The sequence below is a fragment of the Panthera tigris genome, chromosome A3 (assembly GCF_018350195.1).
Source record: "Panthera tigris isolate Pti1 chromosome A3, P.tigris_Pti1_mat1.1, whole genome shotgun sequence".
NCBI classification, from domain to species: Eukaryota; Metazoa; Chordata; class Mammalia; order Carnivora; family Felidae; genus Panthera; species Panthera tigris.
The window spans coordinates 57363648-57385123 of record NC_056662.1 but is presented as its reverse complement, the minus strand read 5'-3'; the positions used below and the strand labels follow the sequence as shown (position 1 = coordinate 57385123).

The window sequence follows — 21476 nt, the reverse complement described above, 5'->3', positions numbered from 1 at the left end:
CTAGCTTAAGCATTTGCATTTTCTCTTGCCACGTATATTTACATTTTTAAATTCCATTGTATGTACTTTTCCCCCTAAACATATGAGCTCCTTTTGTGAAATTGGAAGATGGAAAAATGGACAATGAAGTTAGCAGAACTCACTCATGATCCCACCAGCCAGAGACTTTAGGGTTTGTGTGTCTGTGTGTGTGTGTGTGTGTGTGTGTGTGTGTGTGTAAACATCTACTTTTATTTTTATTTTTTAAATGTTTGTTCATTTATTTTGAGAAAGAGAAAGTGGGGGAGGGGCAGAAGGAGAGAGGGAGAGAGAGAATACCAAGGAGGCTCCATGCTGTCAGCACAGAGCCTGACTCAGGGCTCGAACTCATGAACTGTGAGATCATGAGCTGAGGCCAAAATCAAGAGTCGGAGGCTTAACTGACTGAGCCACCCAGGAGCCCCAACATCTACTTTTAAAAAGTGGTATTTAAAAAAAAACCTTTTAAAAAATAAAAAGTGGTATTTTATGCCTGGATTTTTCCTTTATCCTCTACAAATTATGTTGTGATTATTCCCGTGTCTTTAAATATTCTTCCAAATCTGGGATTCCATTGTGCTTTATACTTGCATCTAATTAATCCCCTGGTATTAGACATTTGTTAGTTTCCTACTTTCCACTATTGTTTATAAGGCTAGAATAAATATCATTCCTGTAACTGTTAGGGTGTATGCACAATTTATTGTTTAATCGCATCCCTAAAAGTAGCATAATTGGATCAATGGCCATGAGCACATTTACAGCTTTTGCTGTGCATTAGCTGGCTCCTCTCTGGGGAGCTATGCTAGTTCAAAACGCTTTTTTCAACCACCACTACCACACCAAGAAGTCGTACCTTTAGAACATTTAGAAATATGACATGCAGAAGTTCTTTAATTTTTAGTGGTTTTTCCCCATTTCTTTTCTTAATAATAAATTAAACATTTTTATATCTTTATTGCATCTCAGTATTATTTCTTTTGTGGATTGCCTATGTTCTTCAGCTGGTATAACTTGAATTGTAAGAACTCTTGTAGACAGTACTGTGGATATTATATATGCAGTCACACATGTGTTACATACAAATGTACAGTATGCACATGCATAACATACACATGCATAATATACATACATGCAGACACATAACACAAATTATATTATTTCTATAGGAGAACAAATGTGACTCTGTCATGGAAGTTGTTTTTTTGTGTTTTTTTTTTTACATTTTTATTTATTTTTGAGAGACAGAGAGAGACAGAGCACAAGTCGGGGAGGGGCAGAGAGAGAGGGAGACACAGAATCCGAACAGGCTCCAGGCTCTGAGCTGTCAGCACACAGCCTGAGGTGGGGCTCGAACTCACAAACTGTGAGATCATGACCTGAGCCGAAGTCGGACGCTTAACCGACTGAGCCACCCAGGCGCCCCTGTCATGGAAGTTTTAATGAGCTGTATGGAAGAGTGATCCAGACAGAAGCCCTTTGGAAAGTTGAAGCCACAGATGATTTCCTAGAAACTTCTGTTTGCATATTTTGCTTGACCTCTGTTTACTTGTGAGTTTTCAAGGAGAGCTCTTACCCACATGTTTTCCAAACGTCTGAGTTAGTCCTGAGTTCACTTGATTCTATTTCCTGTCAAGTGTGCAAATACTTGACAATACATATAAATTTGTAAGGTTCCATGCACTAGGTTTTAAGAAATGTCACCATGCGGATGTTTAAATGTAGAAAAGAGATCTATGAGAGGTTATTTTTAGCTAGATGATTAACCACTTCAATATTCTCAGCCTGTTTAGAGATTGTGGCGTACCTGAGGGGAGGAGAGCAAGGAAGCTAAATCAGTAAACAACTGATTAGAAGTAAAAACGAAGAGACATTGATATTTTAACGTGCCTTCAAAAACACAGTTTGGGTTTATAAAAATTTGTCATACACAGAAACAATTTACTGAGTTGAGGGACACATGTGGGTGCTTCACAAACCCATTCTTAGTGACCTCTGGGCCTCGCCCCAGTTGTTGCCAGCTTTGACAGGTTCGAGAGAAGTATGTGCGCAGTACGTTCTTCTTGTTGGCGTTTGCAGGAACAGCATCACATAGTCAAGTTTAGCAGTGTAGTTCCTGTTCTCCGTATCTGGACCTTAGATTGCTTCAGAACCTTTTCTATGGGTGACCGATGGCTCGATTGAAGAAGGTGGCTTTTTTTCCTATTATTCATTCCTGTGACCCGTATGGAAATTTGTGACGGAGAGACATGTTTGTGTGTGCCTACATATTTGAATATTCTTAATACATTTCTGATCAGTCCACTGTCTTCTGTGGAAGACATCAAGGGGGGGTGGGTAGTCAGTTAGGTACTCAGGTCTCTGCCTAATTCTGCTCCTATCTCCACTAGCCCCACCACGGATGTTCCTGAGTACATGGGTTAGATTGAAAGTGTTACGAATGCAAAAAGGTTTCACCCAAGCAGGGATTTTGTTGTTGTTTAGTTTTCTCTATCTCCTCCTTGTGCTCCATTCTTCCACCCCGCCCTCCTTCCATTCTCCCTCTCCCTCTCTCTTTACCCCTTCCCTTCTTTGTGTGTAAAAGAGAGATCAAAAGAAAATGATGGAAGCAGCTATAGTTCCCCCTATATTCTACTTCCCAGCATGTATTAATAACCATAATAATAACAGGTAATGGGACTGCGTTTCATTGTTGCTCTACAGGCAATGCCAAATCACTGGGATATCGACTCAGAAATTTCTACCTTTCGTCCTGTTTCCCTTTTTCTATAAAAGTATTTCTAAAATTTGAATCAATGTAATATGATACTGCTTTTACTTAAAATATTTTAACTTGATTTTTTTTTCACAAAACAGAACTGTAAAAAGATAAACAATGGTACAAACCCAGTTTTACAGAAGAATGCAGAGTTTAAAGATCAGGGATATTACACCTGTGTGTTTTCCATCCCTCATAATGGAAAACTATTTAATGTCACCAAAACCATCAACGTAACAATCGTTGGAGGTAAGAGGAATGTTAGAATTGGAAAGAAAGAAATGTATCTTATAAAACAGAGTTTTCTTTCTTCTAACCCAGCACAGGAATCCAGAGGCAACTTATTTGGAGTCATGACCGCATCACTAGCTCAAATATAGGGTTAAATAATTTGGGCGTCATTCACCACCCTGGAGAGATTGGTGGTGGGGAGGGGGGATAGTAAATGACTTGTATGTAGTAGAATGTCTCCCTCTTATCTTGTATTCGAGTAATTTGTGGATTTTTTTATTGTTCAGTGTATGCTTTCACTCAACAGGTATTTTATTGAGGGTGCCTGTATTCAATAAACTGTATTGAGCATCAGGAGGTAAAGGAAACAGGGAAATAAGCAATGAAGTGAGTTCTATACTATTCTCGAGGAATAGTCAGGAGAGGTGATAAGCCACATAGAAGTACCTAGTGTATGAAACCGGACACATCTGTGTGATGTTAGGGTGCAGAAGGAGTCCAGAGATAGATCGGAGACAGGAGACTCTGAGCTGAGTTTATAGGTGGGACCTGACGGATGAGGAGGAAAGCACGCTGGGGACAGGGTACTTGGGGTTTCCAATGATATACTTCAAGTTTTAAAATTGTTTTTAAGGTTTATTTATTTTTGAGAGAGAGAGAGACAGAGTGTGAGCGGTGGAGGGGCAGAGAGAGAGGCGGGGAGACGCAGAATCAGAAGCTGGCTCTAGGCCCCCAGCTGTCAGCACGGAGCCCGACGCGGGGCTTGAACTCACGAACTGTGAGATCATGACCTGGGCTGAAGTCAGACGCTTAACCGGCTGAACCACCCAGGCTCCCCGATATACTTCAAGGTTTAGCAGATGGCATACTGTCTTAAAGACGTCCTGTCCTACAGATACCCTTTGACACTACCTCTTCCCAGGGGGGAAGAAAATGGATCCGGAGAAAGATAAGCAATGGCAATTTTCAGCAAAATCACCTCTTGCCCCCTTGTCCTTGAATCGACTCATGTTCCTCCATACTCTCAAGGCCGAGAGTTCCTTCTTTCTCTGGGGGCGTCCCAGGTCCCGCTGTCCACTTATAGCAATTCCAGGCTTGCCCAGAGACTCTAAACCCCAGAGGAACCAAATCCGACTCACCTGGGCTTTCACTTTGCGAGTTTCATCCTCCAGTTCTCACCCACACATTCACCCCTCCCGTCTCAACCCTTCACTCTTCAGCATCACACTTTCTGAGAGAGCTCAGGTAGGTGAGGGCGCTGCGGGAGAGCTCCTGGGTTGCCTTTTACTCCTTGTCCTCAGGCATCGTGTTTGCTGAGGACAGGTATGTCCCAGGAAGGCTGCTCTGGAGGTTACTTGTAAATGCCCTAGGAGTGCCAGATGTGCTAGAAGGGAGAGTCTAGGTCATGAGGAAAGTTGCCAGTGCTGATCAGAAGAGTAACGAGAACTTGACAACAGCAATTTCAATGTATGACCACAGGTGCTCTCAGTGTTGTGCAGCTATCAGCTGTCCTAGGTTGTAGGAGAGCATTCAGTGGGAGGCTGCTAGGGGAAGTATTTACTTTTGAAACATTACTAGAGGGAGGCTGGGGTGGAGAGTATTATGTACCTCTGGTCAAGGTCAGAAGCCACTCGGGAACAGAAGTAGAGCTGAGCCCACACATGTGGACACCTTGCAGGGCCAGGACTAAGGTGAGGCAAGTGAGGTATCGAGAGCACAGAATTGAAGGTGTGCTTCCTTTAGTGTCTATGAGGGGAGGGTTGGCACCTGAGAGAGAGTGTCTTGCCAAAGCACGGATAGAGACCCTGTGCCCAATAAATCCATCTTCGAGGGGTTGAGAAGGGCAGACAGAAGGAAGAAAGAGCAGAAAGGCACTTCCCAGTGACTTTTCATCTAAATCCTACAGATGTGGTTGTCCCTCCTGGATGAACATTTTCCTCTGCCATATAGCTGCAGAAGCCAAAGATTTGAAGGAAACAAAATTTAGTGTGTTCCCTCCAGTTACATTAGCTTTGCATTGATGGAAAGTGAAACAAACAATATTCCCTGCAGCCATTACTTAATGAAAATATGACATAGTGATGACTATTTAGAATTTTTGTTACATCGTATAAGCATATTGCAACAAAAACTTGTCTTAGAGAAGCTCAGTGCAACGCTGAAACATTTTTCTTTTCTTTTTTTCACTTTTAGATCGCAGTAAAATAATTCCTGTTCTTCTTGGACCAAAGCTTAACCGTGTGAAGGTGGAATTAGGTATATGTTGACATACATGTATTCCACATTTAGGAATGGGGTGCATAATTGAGTCTTCCAAGGCTAAATGTGATTCATGATTCACCAATATTGTGCGTGCATAACACATACCAGATTTAGTGAGGAAAGTTAGAAAAGCAGGGAAAGTATGTCATTGTTTGAATGTTGCCATTTTTAGGCTGATGAAAATGAACAGTATGTTGAAAACATTGTAAGTTCTATAATGTGACATGCCTGTGGTTTTTACATAGGGTTTTGGTCACCCCATTGTGGCTTTTCTCTAATAGTCTTTATGGTTATTTTTAAAGACGAAAACCCTAGAAGAGAGCACTCTGGAGAAATGATTCAGACTTATCCTGTGTTCTGAATATTTGACTGTTTAATCAATGGACTTTGAATCAATGGACTTAATTGACCATCCAGACAGGTCTTGATGAAATCAACATGTCCAGTTGAGTAATTCCTTTCCATAAGGAAAGGAGGGAAGGAAAAGAAGAAATTCACGTATACTAAATCATGTTTTGTATTAGGTGTTTGAAATATATTCTTTTTTAAAATGTTTATTCATTTTTGAGAGACAGAGACAGAGTGTGAGTGGGGGAGGGGCAGAGAGAGAGGGAGATACAGAATCGGAGGCAGGCTCCAGGCTCTGGGCTGTCAGCACAGAGCCCATGTGGGGTTGAACCCACGGACCTGAGATCATGACCTGAGTCGAAATTGGACGCTTAACCGACTGAGCCACCCAGACGTCCAGAAAAACATTCTTGAATTCAATCCTCCAAAAAACTCCAAGGGGTATTATTCCCATCTAATGGATTAAATGACCAAAGCCCAGAAGGGTTCACAAATCTGTCTAAAGTTAAAACAATAAAAAGTGGTGAAGCTGGGGTTCAAGTTTCTGTTGACTGTTTCCTAAGCCCACACCTTTGGACCACCACCACCTGTCACAATCATTTGTGGGACCACAGATGCCCAGCGTAGCTTAGATACTTTGCCTTTTGTGTTTGTGGATTGCCTGCTTTTTATTTTTATTGATTCCTGAACTTAGCTTTGTTATTTCTTTCTTCTCATTTTGGGCTTAATTTGCACCTCAATTTTCATTTGTTGACATGGAGACATAGATAATTGATTTCAATTATCGTCTCTGGTAGCACATGAATTTTAAGCTCTACAATTCCCTCTAATCGCTACTGTAGCTCTTTCTAACAAATACAGGTATGCTGTGTTTTCATTACTATTTGGTTCAAACATTAAAACAAAAAAAAACAAAAAACACTTCCCTTGTGATTTCTTCTTTCATCTATGGATAATTTGTTCTTTTTAACTTCCAAATAGTTGGAGGATTTTCTAGTTTTTGTGTTGTTGTTGTTATTGATATCCAGTTTAGTTTCATACTGGTCCAAGATTGTATTCTGTATCATTTCAGTCTGATGAAATTTGCAGTAACTTGCTTAAGGAACAGAATGTGGCATCTTGATGAATGTTCCCAGTGTGTTTGAAACAAATGTGCATTCTGCAGGTTTCGGTTTTATCATTCTGTAAATACCAATTATGTGAAGTTAGCTAATGGCATTGTTCAAATCATGTATATTGTAACCAATCTTTGATGTGTTTTCTTTATCTGTTAAAGAAAGAGATGTTAACATCTGCATCTACGATGGTTAATTTGTCTACGTACCCTTTTGTTCAATCTTTGCTTTATACATGCTGAGGTTATCTTGTGGGCACATACGTACTGATGCCTGTTGAACTGACACTTTATCATTATAAAATTTCTCTCTTTATCTATCATGTTACTTCTTTCCTAAATGTCTACTTTCTCTAGTAATAGACAGCCATAGCAGTTTTCTTTTGTTTGGGATTGGCATGTTTTATCTTTTTTTTTTATATCCTTTTAACATTTCTTTGTAAATCAGTTACACATGCACTATATTTCACGTCAACTATATCTATTTGGATCTTTTTTGAAATCCAGTCTGTATAGTGTCTAGTCCATTGACATTTAAAACATTTTTTTTTATGTTCATTCATTTTTGAGAGACAGAGAGGGGTAGGGAGTGAGTAGGGCGGGGGGGGGGGGGGGGGGGCGGGGCCGTAGAGAGAGAGGGAGACACAGAATCTGAAGCAGGCTCCAAGCTCTGAGCTGTCAGCACAGAGCCCTTTGCGGGGCCCCAGCCCACGAACAGTGAGATCATGACCTGAGTCATGTGCCTAACTAACTGAGCCATCCCGGCGCCCCTCAGTCCATTTATATTTAATGATGGTGATCCTGTGAAGCCTCTTATCTTGCTATGTGTTTGTTAGTTGCCTTATGTGTTATTTGTTCCTGTTATTCCTCCCTTCCTTTTGGATTCATGAAGTATTTTTTCTTTCTTTCATTTAATATGATTTGTTTTCTTTCTAGTTATACCTTTTTGTGTCCTTCATTAAGTTGTGCTAGAGGGGCGCCTGGGTGGCTCAGTCGGTTGAGCGTCCGACTTCGGCTCAGGTCATGATCTCGCGGTCTGTGAGTTCGAGCCCCGCGTCGGGCTCTGTGCTGACAGCTCAGAGCCTGGAGCCTGTTTCGGATTCTGTGTCTCCCTCTCTCTCTGCCCCTCCCCCGCTCATGCTCCATCTTTCTCTCTCTCTCTCTCTGTCAAAAATAAATAAATATTTAAAAAAAAAGTTGTGCTAGAGACTTGTATTTCCTTTTGTCTTCTTACCTCACTTTGTGCTATTAGTTTACGTATTTCCCTACTGCATATGTGATAAAACTCAAAATAGATTGGCACTATTATTGCTTTAGGTGACCAAAATTCTTTTATATTTACTGAAATACTTGTATTTTCTTGTACTCTTCATTTGTTCATGTAGTGCCTTGCTTTCGTCTGGGATAATTTTTTGTGACTCTGAAACCTTTCCTTTGGCATTCCCTGCAGCGAGGTTATGGGGCGGGGTGGGGCATGCAAGGACTTCAGTCCTGTCTTTGTTGTACATCTCTTCCCGGAAGTGGGACTTTCTCCCCTAAGTACTGTGAGACTGTAGGAGAGACCCTTGAGCCTTTGCAGCCTCCTGTGTGTTGTCCAAGCCCTCGGCAATAATTCTGCAAGCCCGTGTGGCTGTCAGAGTTTCCCCTGGGCTCTCTTTTCTCTGGGAGATTCCCCTGGTGCTGTACAAACCCAAAGTAATTTCTCCAAAGAATAAGATGGCCGGCTATCTCAGCTCCTCCTGGAAGGGCTTCTTCCTGGCTGCGTTTTCAGCCCGGCTGTTTCTCTTTGTTTTCCCTGCACTTTAATGTCTTTAATTGCTGGCTAACTTAATTTTGTGTCATTTACCCATTTTGTTTTTCTAGAAGTTGCTGTGGGAGTGTTGCCCCGACACTACCTACTAAACTGTATGTTGAAAAGAAGGCCCACTCGCCACTCTAAGTTTTAATAATTTATTTAAACATAGACATTTGAAGCGAAACCAACTCATAGGCTGTGGATGACTTAAAATTGCTACCTAATTTCTCTGCTTTATACATGTTTTAAGATTTAAAAACCAAGCCTATCTTTTTCTTTCTGAGAGGTAGCTCTACATTAGCTCTATGTATTAAGTTAATATATGTTGATTATATTAATTTTATACCTTTGGGAATTCTGAGTCTGTAAGATCAGAATATTGGTTGTCAACTTTTACGTAGGAAAAGATGTAAACCTCAATTGCTCTGCTTTGGCGAATGAAAAGGATCAGATTTATTGGAACTTGTGGGATGAAAATGGAAAGGAGCCCAATGTACATGAAGAGAACGTAAAAAAAAATAGGTACGTATATGTGATGTATTATGTATCATGATATATACAAATCACATTGTATCATAGATCCATGCTATAAAAAACACCAGAGTCCTGAATGGCTGATTGGGTGTTTGAGATAAGTTTAAATTTTAATTTATAATTTACATATTTTATAATGATAATTACCATGCGCTAGGCTGATGGATTATGCAGAAATCTATTGCTAAGATCTAAACTAGAAAAAGAAGGTCAGTGAGGTTTTTTAACATCGCCTTACAAAAAGTAGCTTTTGGTTGGTCAGGATCTGATAGGGATGGGCAATTTACTTAAGCATCTGATAAAAGAGGGATTACCTAGGCCATAGTTTTTTGGATTTTGAAAACTGTGCTAAGCCTGTGGTCATTTGAGTGTTTTTGAATGACTTTGGGTCATTAATCAGTATTGTACTGATATACTCAGGTGGCAGAGAGTAGGGATCCCAAGTTATCTGTTACCTTAGCTGCACTTTTGAGGATTTTTTTCTGCTTTTTACACTTAAAAAAATTCTTTGATGTCACAGCAACAACTCTTGATTCTTGCTAACACTTGTCTGCAAGCTCCTTATGGTGCAAGGTCTGTCCACTTGCTTGTAGTAGGCACGTGACTAGTAACTCAGCTGAATTGCAGGGCTGTCTTGCCATTGTGTCTTTATCCTCAGCATCGAACCTCCCCTGGAGTTCTGCATTTCCCCCTTCTAGCGATCTGTTGCTCCTGTTTGGAGGGATAGAAGACCAACTCACCAAACTATCTGCAATGGAGCTCAAACTAAGCTAAGAGTAAGGTGGTCTTTCTTTAGAGTTATGCCTGTGCTTTTTCTGTCATCTGTCTTGGCTTCTTACTGGCCTTTTGTGCCTTACTTCGGGATTTTTCACTGATATGAGATAGTTGCTATTTCTGGATTGGTGACTTCTTTACAGAATCATGTTCAAATTATATTTGACACAGTTGGAGGCTACAGAGGGTGCCATGTCCCAAGAATAGAGGCACCTGCTGCTAGGGGCATGGCAGGTGAGTGAGCGCACCTGGGGAGTGCTGGTTGACATGGTGCTTTCACGGCCTGTCATTGACGGGGAAGCAGATGTCATGAGCAGTTGCCTTGCATCGACGACAGGACAACTTGGATCTTTTAAGAAGAGAAAGACGGCTTGCTGCTAATGGTTGTCTACGTCATTTTCTGACATGTGCTGAACAGCTTAATTGGTATTTTTCATATGCCTGCAGGTGCATCTGACAATAGTGTCATTCTTCAGTTTGTTTTCGATGCTGAACAAAATAAAAGCGATCTTCAGGATGGCATGGACAAGCTTGATAGGAATCTGTATCTCTGCTGAACTATTTGCAGCTTTGTCACAATCGGTGGAGACCTCCCCATGGGAAGAATGCTATGCCGTTGGGCGAGGAGAAATAGGGGAAAATCATTGAGAGAGGACTTAGCATCATTACCTTCCAGACATTTTCATTCTGGGCAGTTCACAGGGTCGTCTCCAGGTGGTCTCAGGAGGGCTGTTTCTGTCCACCCTGATGCTCCCCGGAGGAGCAGAGGTTTGTGGTGGCCCACACTCTGAGGACCCACCAGAAAGAGAAGGTTCCATGGGGCCAACAGAGCCACTGCCTTTGAGTATTTGTGCATATGAATTCCTCCCTCATGAGCAATGTTGCTGGCAATGAACAAAGCCTGTCACTGAATTGTTTCTTCTTTTACAGGGCTCTGGACGGCAAATTGTATGTGTCAAGAATGTTGAAAATTGAGAATATTAATGCAAAAAATCTAAAATTTTCATATAATTGCACTGTGGCCAGCGAGGGAGGCACAGACACCATAAACTTTGTCTTGTTGAAAAAAGGTATGAGCAAGTTTTACTTTGGAAGTTTGTGGAAGCTTAGAAAGTTGCTGCTGAGGGATACCTCAAAGATCACCACTCCCTTCATTTTACACCCCAGGAAGCAAGCTCCCAAGAGGTGAAATTGTCTGCCTTGTGTCACAGGTATTCAGGCTAAACTGGGGCTCAGTCCCCTGCCGGAGTCCCCTGTGCATTGATTTCATGCAGAAAATGAAAACGCAAACTCTAATCCTTTGCTCTCGATCAGATTGCAGTCCTAGATAAGCACCAGGGGCCCAAGAGAGTGGAGCAGATATAGCCCAGAGACAGAGATGTAGCTGAGTGTCATGGGGGAGGCAGTCATGGCAGCCCTCACACACCCATAACGAGGGGGGGCACGCTTGCAGCTCAGTGTAGGGTGAGGCTAATGATACTAGGTACTGTGGCCTCCAGCCTACCTTAGCTGGGCGCTAGGCACAGGGGGCCCTTGCGTGTGCTCATGTATTCAACCAAGATTAGCTGAGGCTTCCCTTCCTTGGACCAGTCCCTGGATCTGGCAGGTGGACAGTTGATGGCTCAGATCTGCGGACTCCTAAAATTTTTCACTGCCTACCTGATGGAACATTCCAGAGTCACCCCCCTCCATCCTCCACCAATACAATACAACCCAGGGTCATTGGCCCAATAGCTGCTCAGAAATGGGTTCATATTATGGATGAAGATGCTAAGAATGAAGGGAATCAGTGACTTTCCCTAGGACACAAACTAAGTGACGGAGCCAGGCTGGGAGCCCAGACGAGCTCAGGTCAGCACTTGCTCTCTCAAGACTGTGTACTTCCATTTATGTTCTCAACATACCAGCTGAGATGTATGTTTGGGTCCCTGGACATTTCACCCTGGTATCTTATCATCCTTGCCTTCCCCAAGTAGGGACAGGCTATATCACAATGCTTTCCATTCAGGTCTCTGAATATCCTTTTACACATTTTTATTCTTTAAAAATCGGAGTAGAAAGGTCAGTACTCCAGACTAAAGGCAGGAATGTGGACTAAGTGAACGGAATGCGTTGGATAGACAACTGGGATTAGTGCTAAATATAAGAACTGACAACTATGAGGTAAGATGGGGGGAGACACTGGTAAACCATCTTTCATTAATCATTTCCATTTTCTTTTCCTCTCTAGAAGATATGGCTGATATCCCAGGCTACATCTTCACCAGAGGAATGATTGTGGCTGTTTTGATCTCAGTGGTAGTTGTGTGCCTAGTGATAATGGGTGTCATTTATAGAGTTGACTTGGCTCTATTTTATAGACATTTCATGAGAAAAGATGAAACATTAACAGGTAATGAATATCACAATGCTGGATTTTCTTATCTTCTTACTTCATTAAGAAACCAAATAAAGAGGGGCACCTGGGTGGCTCAGTCAGTTAAGTGTCTGACTTCGGCTCAGGTCATGATCTCACGGTTTGTGGGTTCAAGCCCCACATCAGGCTCTGTGCTGACAGCTCAGAGCCTGGAGGCTGCTTGGATTCTGTGTCTCCCTCTCTCTCTGCCCCTTCCCCACTCACACTCTTTCTCTGTCTCAAAAATGAATAAACATTAAAAAATTTTTAAAAAGAAACCAAATAAAGAAACATTAATCTTCATTTCATTTTGATTATACTTCATGTGTGGTAGAGGTTTGTCCATGGGAAAAATTGATTTGAACGTAGCATCCCTCACAAGTGTTGTCTTGTATCACCTTTTTTTGTGCTTGCTCATATGTTGCCAAAACCTGTTCTCTAACTGTTTTATGCACGCATGTCACGTCCTTCTTCATGGCCTGTGAGATGCTTGTGCCCATGAGCTGTCGTTATTGACACACAATCTGGGCATCTTAAACAATATGCACGTTCAATAAACTTCATTTCAATGGAATTGAATTGTATTATGGTTCATTATTTTAACCTGACAAAGAAGGCTGCATGATGTATCTACAGGAACCCCGGACTAGAAGTCAAATGACCCGGGTTCCAGTTTCCTAGAACTGCCTGTTTTTATCTATGGCTGTTTCTGTGTGGCAACTCTGTGCCTAGGTTTCTCTACTTTTAAAGGTGATTTAAAGAAGTCCTCAAGTTTCAAGACAGTTAGTGAATTATGTGTACTTTAATAAAAAAGAAAGATGGCTACTGAATTTAAAAAAATCAGTCTACCCCATTGCACTTGCTTGTGTGTGTGTGTGTGTGTGTGTGTGTGTGTGTAGGACACACATAGTTCAAAACACAAAAAGTATGAGAAATGATACAGCAGAATATCTCCCTGTCATCCTATCCTATGTCTGTTTTTCCCACTTCATCCACCATTGACAGTATAGGCGAACAAATACCAATATAGAATCAAATTCCGCTCCAACGAATGTTCGCATATTAGGTACACTATTTTTAGCTTTGATTTAATATGCCTTGGATGCACTTCTATAGTAGTTTGTAAAGTCTCTCAGTTGTTAGGCTTGCCCAGTGTTTTATTTCTGCAGCTGTCTCACTGCCTATTTGGTCACCTTGTGGGTTATTTAAAACAACTTGTTATTACTGAAATGATGGGACAGATAGTTTTGTACAGTCATCGGTTCAACTGTGGGTAGTATAACTGAAGGAAGAATTCTCCTAAGTGGAATTGCTGGCAACACCAAGGGTAAACACAATTGTTACTTTGGCGGATATTGCCAATTTGCCCCCCATATTACTATACCACTGCCACCTTCAAAGAATGGGGTCACTTTTGTCCCATGACCTTACCCAAAACCTTTTGAGTATGTGCCAATCTGATAGGTAAATAGTTGTATCTCCGTGTAGTTTTCGTTTGCCATTTCGCTTCCTATGCAAGAGTCACTATTGATTTGTGTAAGACTCATTTGTACTTCTTTTCTCAAAGTACTCATTCACAGCCTTTGCCATTTTTTCTTTTGGGTTGTTGGCCTTTCCTTTTCTTGTTTATATCTAGGAGCTATTTCTAGTTTAAGGAGGCTAGCCTGTTGTCTATAATATGAAATGAAAATATTATTCCCAGATTGTAATCTGTCTTTTGACTTTGCTTATAGTAGTGTCACATGTGGAAGATTTTTTTGTTGTTGTTATTCTTGAAGGATAATTGAACACACTGCTATGTTAGTTTCAGGTGTACATTTTTATTATTATGGATTTTTTAAATCTGGATCTGTGATCAGAAGTAGAAAGACCCTCCTCTCCTCAAATTATGAAAGAAGTCTCAGATTTTTCACATTTGCAACTTTTAATTAATAATATAAAATTAGGAATACCTGAGTGGCTCAGTCGGTTGAGCATCTGACTCCTGATCTCAGCTCAGTTTGTGATCTCACGGTTTGTGGGATCAAGCCCCGTGTTGGGATCTGTGCTGACAGCACGGAGCCAGCTTGAGGCTCTCTCTCTCTCTCTCTCTCTCTCTCTCTCTCTCTCTCTCAAAAATAAAAATAAATTTAAAAAATAATATAAAATTAGCAAAGCTAATTAATTTAGCTTTGAGCCTGTGTGTGTGCAATTTTGGAGATGGAGAGAAACACTGCAAACAACCGAAAAGTCTCTTGTTGGCCCTTTCTGAACAGGTCTCTACTTGCATTGATCAGAAAGTATCTCAAAATGAGCATTCACCAATATTTCTCTTTCTGATCTTCAGCTAAGATTTTTTCCCCCTCGTTGTTGTGTTTGACCCAATCCACATTTTTTTTTCCAGTTCACGCTTCCTACCTCCCGATGTGGCGGTGCATGGAAACATTTACAGATGTGCTCTACATCAGCTATATTGAAAAGTGTGGTCCATGACAGAGATCAGTTGTGGAAAAGGGCAGAAATAGAGATAAAGTGCAAAAATTTAAACTTTCCTGGCCAATTGATATTGCTGCAATATCCAAGAATGTTTTCAGTACTGGTTTATGAAGGACTGGAAATGAAACCATCAGCCCAAGCCAGTCAAATTAAATGAAAACATGGTCACTCGCTGAACACAGTTTGAGAAGCTCTGGCCTGATTCCTTAAAGTCCCAAATGCCCATTCACATGAGGACTTCGTTTATACAGAACCCCAAATAATTATTATTAGCTTTCCGATACCTTATCTTAAGCACTTTACTTTGTTATCAAAGCCAGCAAGCCGTTCATTACCTGGGTTTAAAGTAAATTAGAATATAAATTACAAGATTTGCTAAACCAAGAAGAGAATTGCTTGAAATAAGGCATTTGAAAATTAATTAATAGTTGAAAAACTAATTTTCCATGGGTAAGAGTAAAGCTATATTACTTGCATATTACAGTATAAATTTGGCTGAATTGTCTTTCCAGTTTATTGCAATTAGTTACATCATGATTACAAAAAAAGAGTACCTTTTAAAAAAGTGTACTTATTTATTTCTTACTCCTTGGCGCCTATTCTAATCGTTGACATAATGACTATTAATGGAAACACTAGCTCTTACACTAATAAATAGCTGTATTTCACAGCAATCTAACAGAATTACTTGGGGGACCCACTTACTGATTAAACTAGGAACTGGCTCTTTTTTTATACCAGCTTTTCCTACCTCCGATATGCATATTAATTCTACAGTTTTTACCAAAATGTCCTTTCTTTTCATTTTTTTTAAAGTTGACATTTATTTTGAGAGAGAGAGAGAGGGAAAGTGGGGGAGGGACACAGAAAGAGGGAGAGAGAGATAATCCAAAGTGCTATCAGCACAGAGCCCAATGCAAGGCTCAAACTCGTGAACACGGGAGATCATGATCTGAGCCAAAGTCAGACGCCTAACCCACTGAGCCACCCAGGCGCCCCTGTCCTTTCTTTTGTATGCATGCGATTCTGCCAACCAATTGCTTTAAATCAACAGTAGGCTCTGACTTGAACTGCTGTAGGTGGAATTGAAGAAGCTTTGCCAGAAACAGAAATTGTTGTTTTGTGAGCCATTGAAGGTACCGGGCTGAATTGTTGAGCATGCATGATGTGGCACCACAAAGAACATGGAACTGGAACGGTTTCATCCTATTAGATTTTCATAAAGGACCCAGTGATATTTAGCTTTCAACTCAGTAGCAAGTTCATGATTCCAATAACACAGGCAAGCATATATCTAACTCCTGTACCATCTAACCAACTGTCACGGCTTAGGCATAGACCACGCCCCACCCACTGCCCCTTCTTCCTCTACCAATCCCAGTTAGCATCAATTGTATCATTTAGGACTTGGCTCAAAATTTCTTTTTCTCGGAAAGCGTGTCCCCTGGAGATCACGCTGTAGTGTCTGACTGTTTTGATTCTGTTTGTTTTGCTGGTTTTGTCACACCGTCTGGCATCTGCTAATGTGTTCTTTGTAAACTTTTCAAGTTGTTGGGTCTGTCTGCTTTGTCTTCTCAAACAGATTGGATGAAGGTAGAGGAGGCAGAGATGTATGTAATTTTGTAGTTACCCAATTAGTACAATGGTCTTTGTTGCTTAGGCAACACTTTCATCTTGGCTTTGTCGCCTTAACCTCCTGAAAGCGCTTCATTATCAGGAATTAAATAGGAGCAGATGTTATTATCAGTGAAAACCTTTCAATAGACTGGAAGTTTTCATATTGGCATCTAGTACCATGTGCTCTTGGTTTGGGGAGTAGATTCCCGGGATTCATCACTTACATATAACACCTAGTGCTCATCCCAGCAGGTGCCCTCCTCACTGCCCATCACCCATTTTCCCCTCTTCCCCATCCCCCACCCATCAACCTTCAGTTTATTCTCTATTTAAGAGTCTCTTATGGTTTGCCTCCCTCCCTCTCTGTTTGTAACTATTTTTTCCCCTTCCCTTCCCACATGGTCTTCTGTGAAATCACCTCTATTGTCTTTTCTCACTTGCCAATGTAAACTCTCAGCTTTGTTTCTGTCTTGGCTTTCCAGTGAGAGTCATTCTGAGAGTAGACATATGAGGATGCTGTAGAATTAGGTGATACAAGAAATCCAAGATGAGATTTGCTTTCCAATTCTAGACTGAGGGTATATTTGGTCTCCTGGGCTTTAACTGCCTTTAAATTCCTTGAGCTCCTGGATCTAGTATTTATCTCCATCCTTCTATAGTAAGGGGAGTCTTAATGTACATGCAAAAAAAACAGTTTGCTGGTTGGTTGCTTGATTAGCATATGAGATTTGGTGATGCTATTTTTTGTTTGTCTTTAATAATGAATTTATTTCTTGTGTTTGACAACTTAAAAAGTCATAGATAAAGAATAATGTCTAAAAAGACTCCGAGAACCAAAATATATTTGATGGACCTTACGGGTTACCTAGTTTAAACATTCTTGCTCTAATTTTTAATTTGTTTTCTAGCAAAAATATTTTCTTTATTCTTTTTTAAATGGCTTCATTGAGCTCCAATTGATATACAAGGAACAGTACATATTTAATGTGTACGATTTGATTATAGATGCTGTACAGATAGATGCTCTATTTCATTTTTCCTTTTCATTGGTTCCACTCCCATTTTTCATGCCTTTTGCTCAAATTCGTACTTAAACTTTTATTTGCACTGTAATTAAAAGAGTAAACCTTATTTCCTAGATGGGAAAACATACGATGCTTTTGTGTCTTACCTAAAAGAATGTGGACCCGAAAATGGAGAGGAGCACACCTTTGCTGTGGAGATTTTGCCCAGGGTGTTGGAGAAACACTTTGGGTATAAGTTATGCATATATGAAAGGGATGTAGTGCCTGGAGGAGGTAAGAAAGGGAATACAAGATAGGGAACTGGTGGAGAGATTTTCCTTGTAAAAGATGAATAATTCAGCCTTACAAAAGACAACCCCGTTTTGCCTTAAAAACAAATGAACGCGATTCTCTAAACCAAAAGTGACCAGCTAAATCAGTGGAATCAGTAGTGACAAAAAAGCTAAGTACACTACTTCTGAGAGTCACCTCTTTGGGCCCCAGGCTCTTCAATGTGCTTCCTACTTCTCTGAACCTTTGGGGAAAGGGCATTCCACTTTCAGAACCAGGCCCAGAATCGGCATTGTCGTGAGGCATTTATCTAGAGATGCCCCACAGTAGGAATATCTCTTTTGGTAATGTTTTATACAGCAGAACGGTATTCTCTGCACTATAAACACAGTTCATTCTTACCAGAAAATACTTATTCTTTGTTGGGTTGGAATTGGTGTGAAAATTACGGTCAGAAAAGGGTGAATAAAAGGAGATTGATGATTCATGTCGGATTTTAGTCATGAAATTCAGTTTTTTACTAGTATATGAATATAAACAACCCTAAAACATACATTGAAGCAAATTCCAGTTTGAAGCCAAGAAATTTAGTAACATTTCCTTATATTTTCTCTGAAGTCTTCCAGAGCAAATATCTGAAATCTGCGTCAGAATGTTTTGGGGGCTGGTGCGTTACCAAGGATACAATATAAATATTTTCATTGTCACTATCATCCATTCATGCAACATATACTGAGTTCCAGCCTTGTGCCAAAATCTGAGCTTGGCATTGAAAACATAGCAGTAAATAAGGAATAGTTGTTGTCCCCTCCCACCCACCCAGATTACAAATGAGAAAGGGAAAATACTACCAATTAGAAGGAGAAAGCATACTAATTTTTAATAAATTAATTAATCAAATAGATTTCTTCTCGGTTCTTATATAAAAATAAAGAATGTTGTATATTTAATTGTAATTAGTTTGGATTAAAACGTCTATTTGAGAAAGGGTAGAGGTCTAAACCAGAAATTGGCAGCCCATCATCCACGGGTCAGATCCAGTCTGTCACCTTTGTTGAAACACAGCAAGGTGACATCTGTTCATGTGTTGTCTGTGGCTGCCTTTGAGCTACGTGGCAGAGATGAGCAGTGTGACAAAGATGGTGTGAAAAGCCTGGAATATTCGCTATCTGGCCCTTTACAGAATGTTTGTCAACTTCTGGTCTGGACTAACTGTGGGATGGATGTCTATCTATATATCTATATCTATATCTATATCTATATCTATATCTATATCTATATCTATATCTATCTATATCATCTATATCTATCTATATCTATATCATCTATATCTATATCTATATCTATATCTATATCTATATATCTGTATCTCCATATAGATCTATCTCCATATAGATATAGATATATAGATATATAATCTTTAAATTTGGACTTTAGTGTGCTCCTCCCTGCCTGTGGAGAGGCAAGCAAGATAGCATGATGGTTAGGAACAGGTGCTCCAGAACTAGACCACCTAGGTTCTGATTCTGCCATTTACAAGCTGTGTGACTCCAGGCAAGTTACTTAACCACTCTGCACTTTGGCTTCCTCATCTGTAAAATGGTGGTGATGACAATACTTTCTTCATAGGATCATCATGATGCTTTAGTAAGTTGATATACATAAAACATTTAGAAGAGGGAGTGGCATAGAATTAGTGCCAACTTCATTATTGTTATCTAGATGATTGTTTTCCATAGGTGTATAGAATTAAGAATAAATGGTTTGTCTTGAAAAACTTACTAGTGAAGTAAGTTAAATAATACAGAATTAGACTGTGCAAAATGATTTTCATCTCCTGTCTGCTCTTTTAGTTCTCTTTAATTACTTTGCCACATCTTGCCTTTTCAGCTATTGTTGATGAAATCCACTCATTGATAGAGAAAAGCCGAAGACTGATCATTGTCCTAAGTAAAAGCTACATGTCTAATGAAGTCAGGTATGAACTTGAAAGTGGACTCCATGAAGCTCTGGTAGAAAGGAAAATTAAAATCATCTTAATTGAATTTACACCTGTCAGTGACTTCACATTCTTCCCCCAATCACTAAAGCTTTTGAAATCTCACAGAGTTCTGAAGTGGAACGCTGATAAACCTCTGTCGTATAACTCAAGGTTCTGGAAGAATCTTCTGTACCTGATGCCTGCAAAAGTGGTCAAGTCTCGTGGAACTGAATCTGAAGTCTTCCCTGTTCTTTCACAGTCCTGATCTTTAGAAAAGCCAAATGTAAGAAAGAGCTCTTGACTCTCTGGGCTCGGAGCGGAGGAGCCTATTTTTAACAAAGGGCACTATTAAAAATATTTGGCTCTCTGAAAATCTTACTTACAGTCTGAAGATGAAAGTCACCACTAGGTTGCCAGAGATAGGACTAAACATTGAGCTGTGGTCATGTGCTCCCAGTGGAACCCAGAGTTCAAAAGCAACAGACCTCTTCTGTTTCTTCCTCCTCCGTAACTGTCTACAGGTGCTCATTCTCAATCCATATTCAGCAACGGTGAGGCTGGGCACAAAGCAAAGGAACTTACGCCCTACAAAAAGGGTACATCCTCACGTTTTTAATGCTCATGATTGAACTAAAGGATTTTAAGTTCATGAAGTGGCATTTTCTTTTTTCTTTTTTTCAATATATGAAGTTTATTGTCAAATTGGTTTCCATAAAACACCCAGTGCTTATCCCAAAAGGTGCCCTCCTCAATACCCATCACCCACCCTCCCCGCCCTCCCACCCCCCATCAACCCTCAGGTTGTTCTCAGTTTTTAAGAGTCTCTTATGCTTCGGCTCTCTCCCACTCTAACCTCTGTTTTTTCCCCCTTCCCCTCCCCCATGGGTTTCTGTTAAGTTTCTCAGGATCCACATAAGAGTGAACACATATGGTATCTGTCTTTCTCTGTATGGCTTATTTCACTTAGCATCACACTCTCCAGTTCCATCCATGTTGCTACAAAGGGCCATGTTTCATTCTTTCTCATTGATGAAGTGGCATTTTCTATGATCCTGTAGGTGATGTAGTAACTGCAACGGTGCCTTCACTTCCCCACAGTGCCTCCTACCTCTAAGCACTGTGGAGAGTGCCTGGGATGGGGCAGAGAGCGGGTGGGGCTGTGTGCAGAGTAGGGGACCGAGGTGTGCCAAGTCCTTGGCCTCAGGACGTGTTCGGTGTGTGCTGACCACAGCTGCAGACCCGCAGTTACTGGAACCCCCCTAAAGCACTGCACAGGGCTTGCTTAATTGGGCCTGTTTGGAGGGAACTTCCCCAAATGCTGAGACACACATTTTCATTGAAATCATTCTCAGGGTCTTTCAAAACTGGTCTAAAACATTTGTTGATTTAATGAACAGGAATGTTTATAGACAGGATGGTGCCAGACCAGATTTTCCATATTCACTGTTAGCCACTGTTATTCATTAGCCACAGGAAAAAAAAAAAAAAAAGTTACTTGCTTGATTTTTTTTTAATTATATATTTTAAATGCCGTTAATGTGTAGGCAGCAGGGCATGGTTGTCGAGCATGAGCCGTGCAGTCAAGATGCTGGGGTTCGAATCCTGTGCTAGCTACTTACTTCTGTGTGGCCCCTGGAATCTTTTCTAACCGGTCTGTGCCTCAGTGTCCTTATCTGTAAAACTGGAATTTAGAGTAATTGTATCTACTTCATAGGGGAACCAAATGAATAAATAAAGTACCTACCACAGTTCTTGGCCCAGACTTAATAGTTCATGTGTTGTTATTACTATTATTAATTGTCACTATTAATTGTCATCATTAATTGTTAGCTCATTTATTTAGCAGTGAACTAAAATACTAGCCAGAGAGCAGGAAAAG

At 40.6% G+C, this 21476-nt stretch overlaps 1 protein-coding gene across 5 annotated transcripts in view; it reads left to right on the top strand.

Moving 5' to 3' along the window:
- Nucleotides 1-20328, top strand: part of IL18R1 (interleukin 18 receptor 1) — a 35284-nt gene extending 14956 nt beyond the window's left edge. For 3 of the 5 annotated variants that reach the window (XM_015544622.2, XM_007097775.3, XM_042981085.1), the window contains 7 exons: nucleotides 2875-3025; nucleotides 5201-5263; nucleotides 8928-9048; nucleotides 10765-10904; nucleotides 12065-12226; nucleotides 17461-17619; nucleotides 19507-20328. In XM_015544622.2, coding sequence (XP_015400108.1) covers nucleotides 2875-3025; nucleotides 5201-5263; nucleotides 8928-9048; nucleotides 10765-10904; nucleotides 12065-12226; nucleotides 17461-17619; nucleotides 19507-19862 — 1152 coding nt within the window. In that variant the 3' untranslated portion in view covers nucleotides 19863-20328. The remainder of the gene's footprint in view (nucleotides 1-2874; nucleotides 3026-5200; nucleotides 5264-8927; nucleotides 9049-10764; nucleotides 10905-12064; nucleotides 12227-17460; nucleotides 17620-19506) is intronic. The other 2 variants (XM_042981086.1, XM_042981087.1) reach the window with 2 other exon arrangements.
- The last annotated feature ends 1148 nt before the right edge of the window (nucleotides 20329-21476 follow it).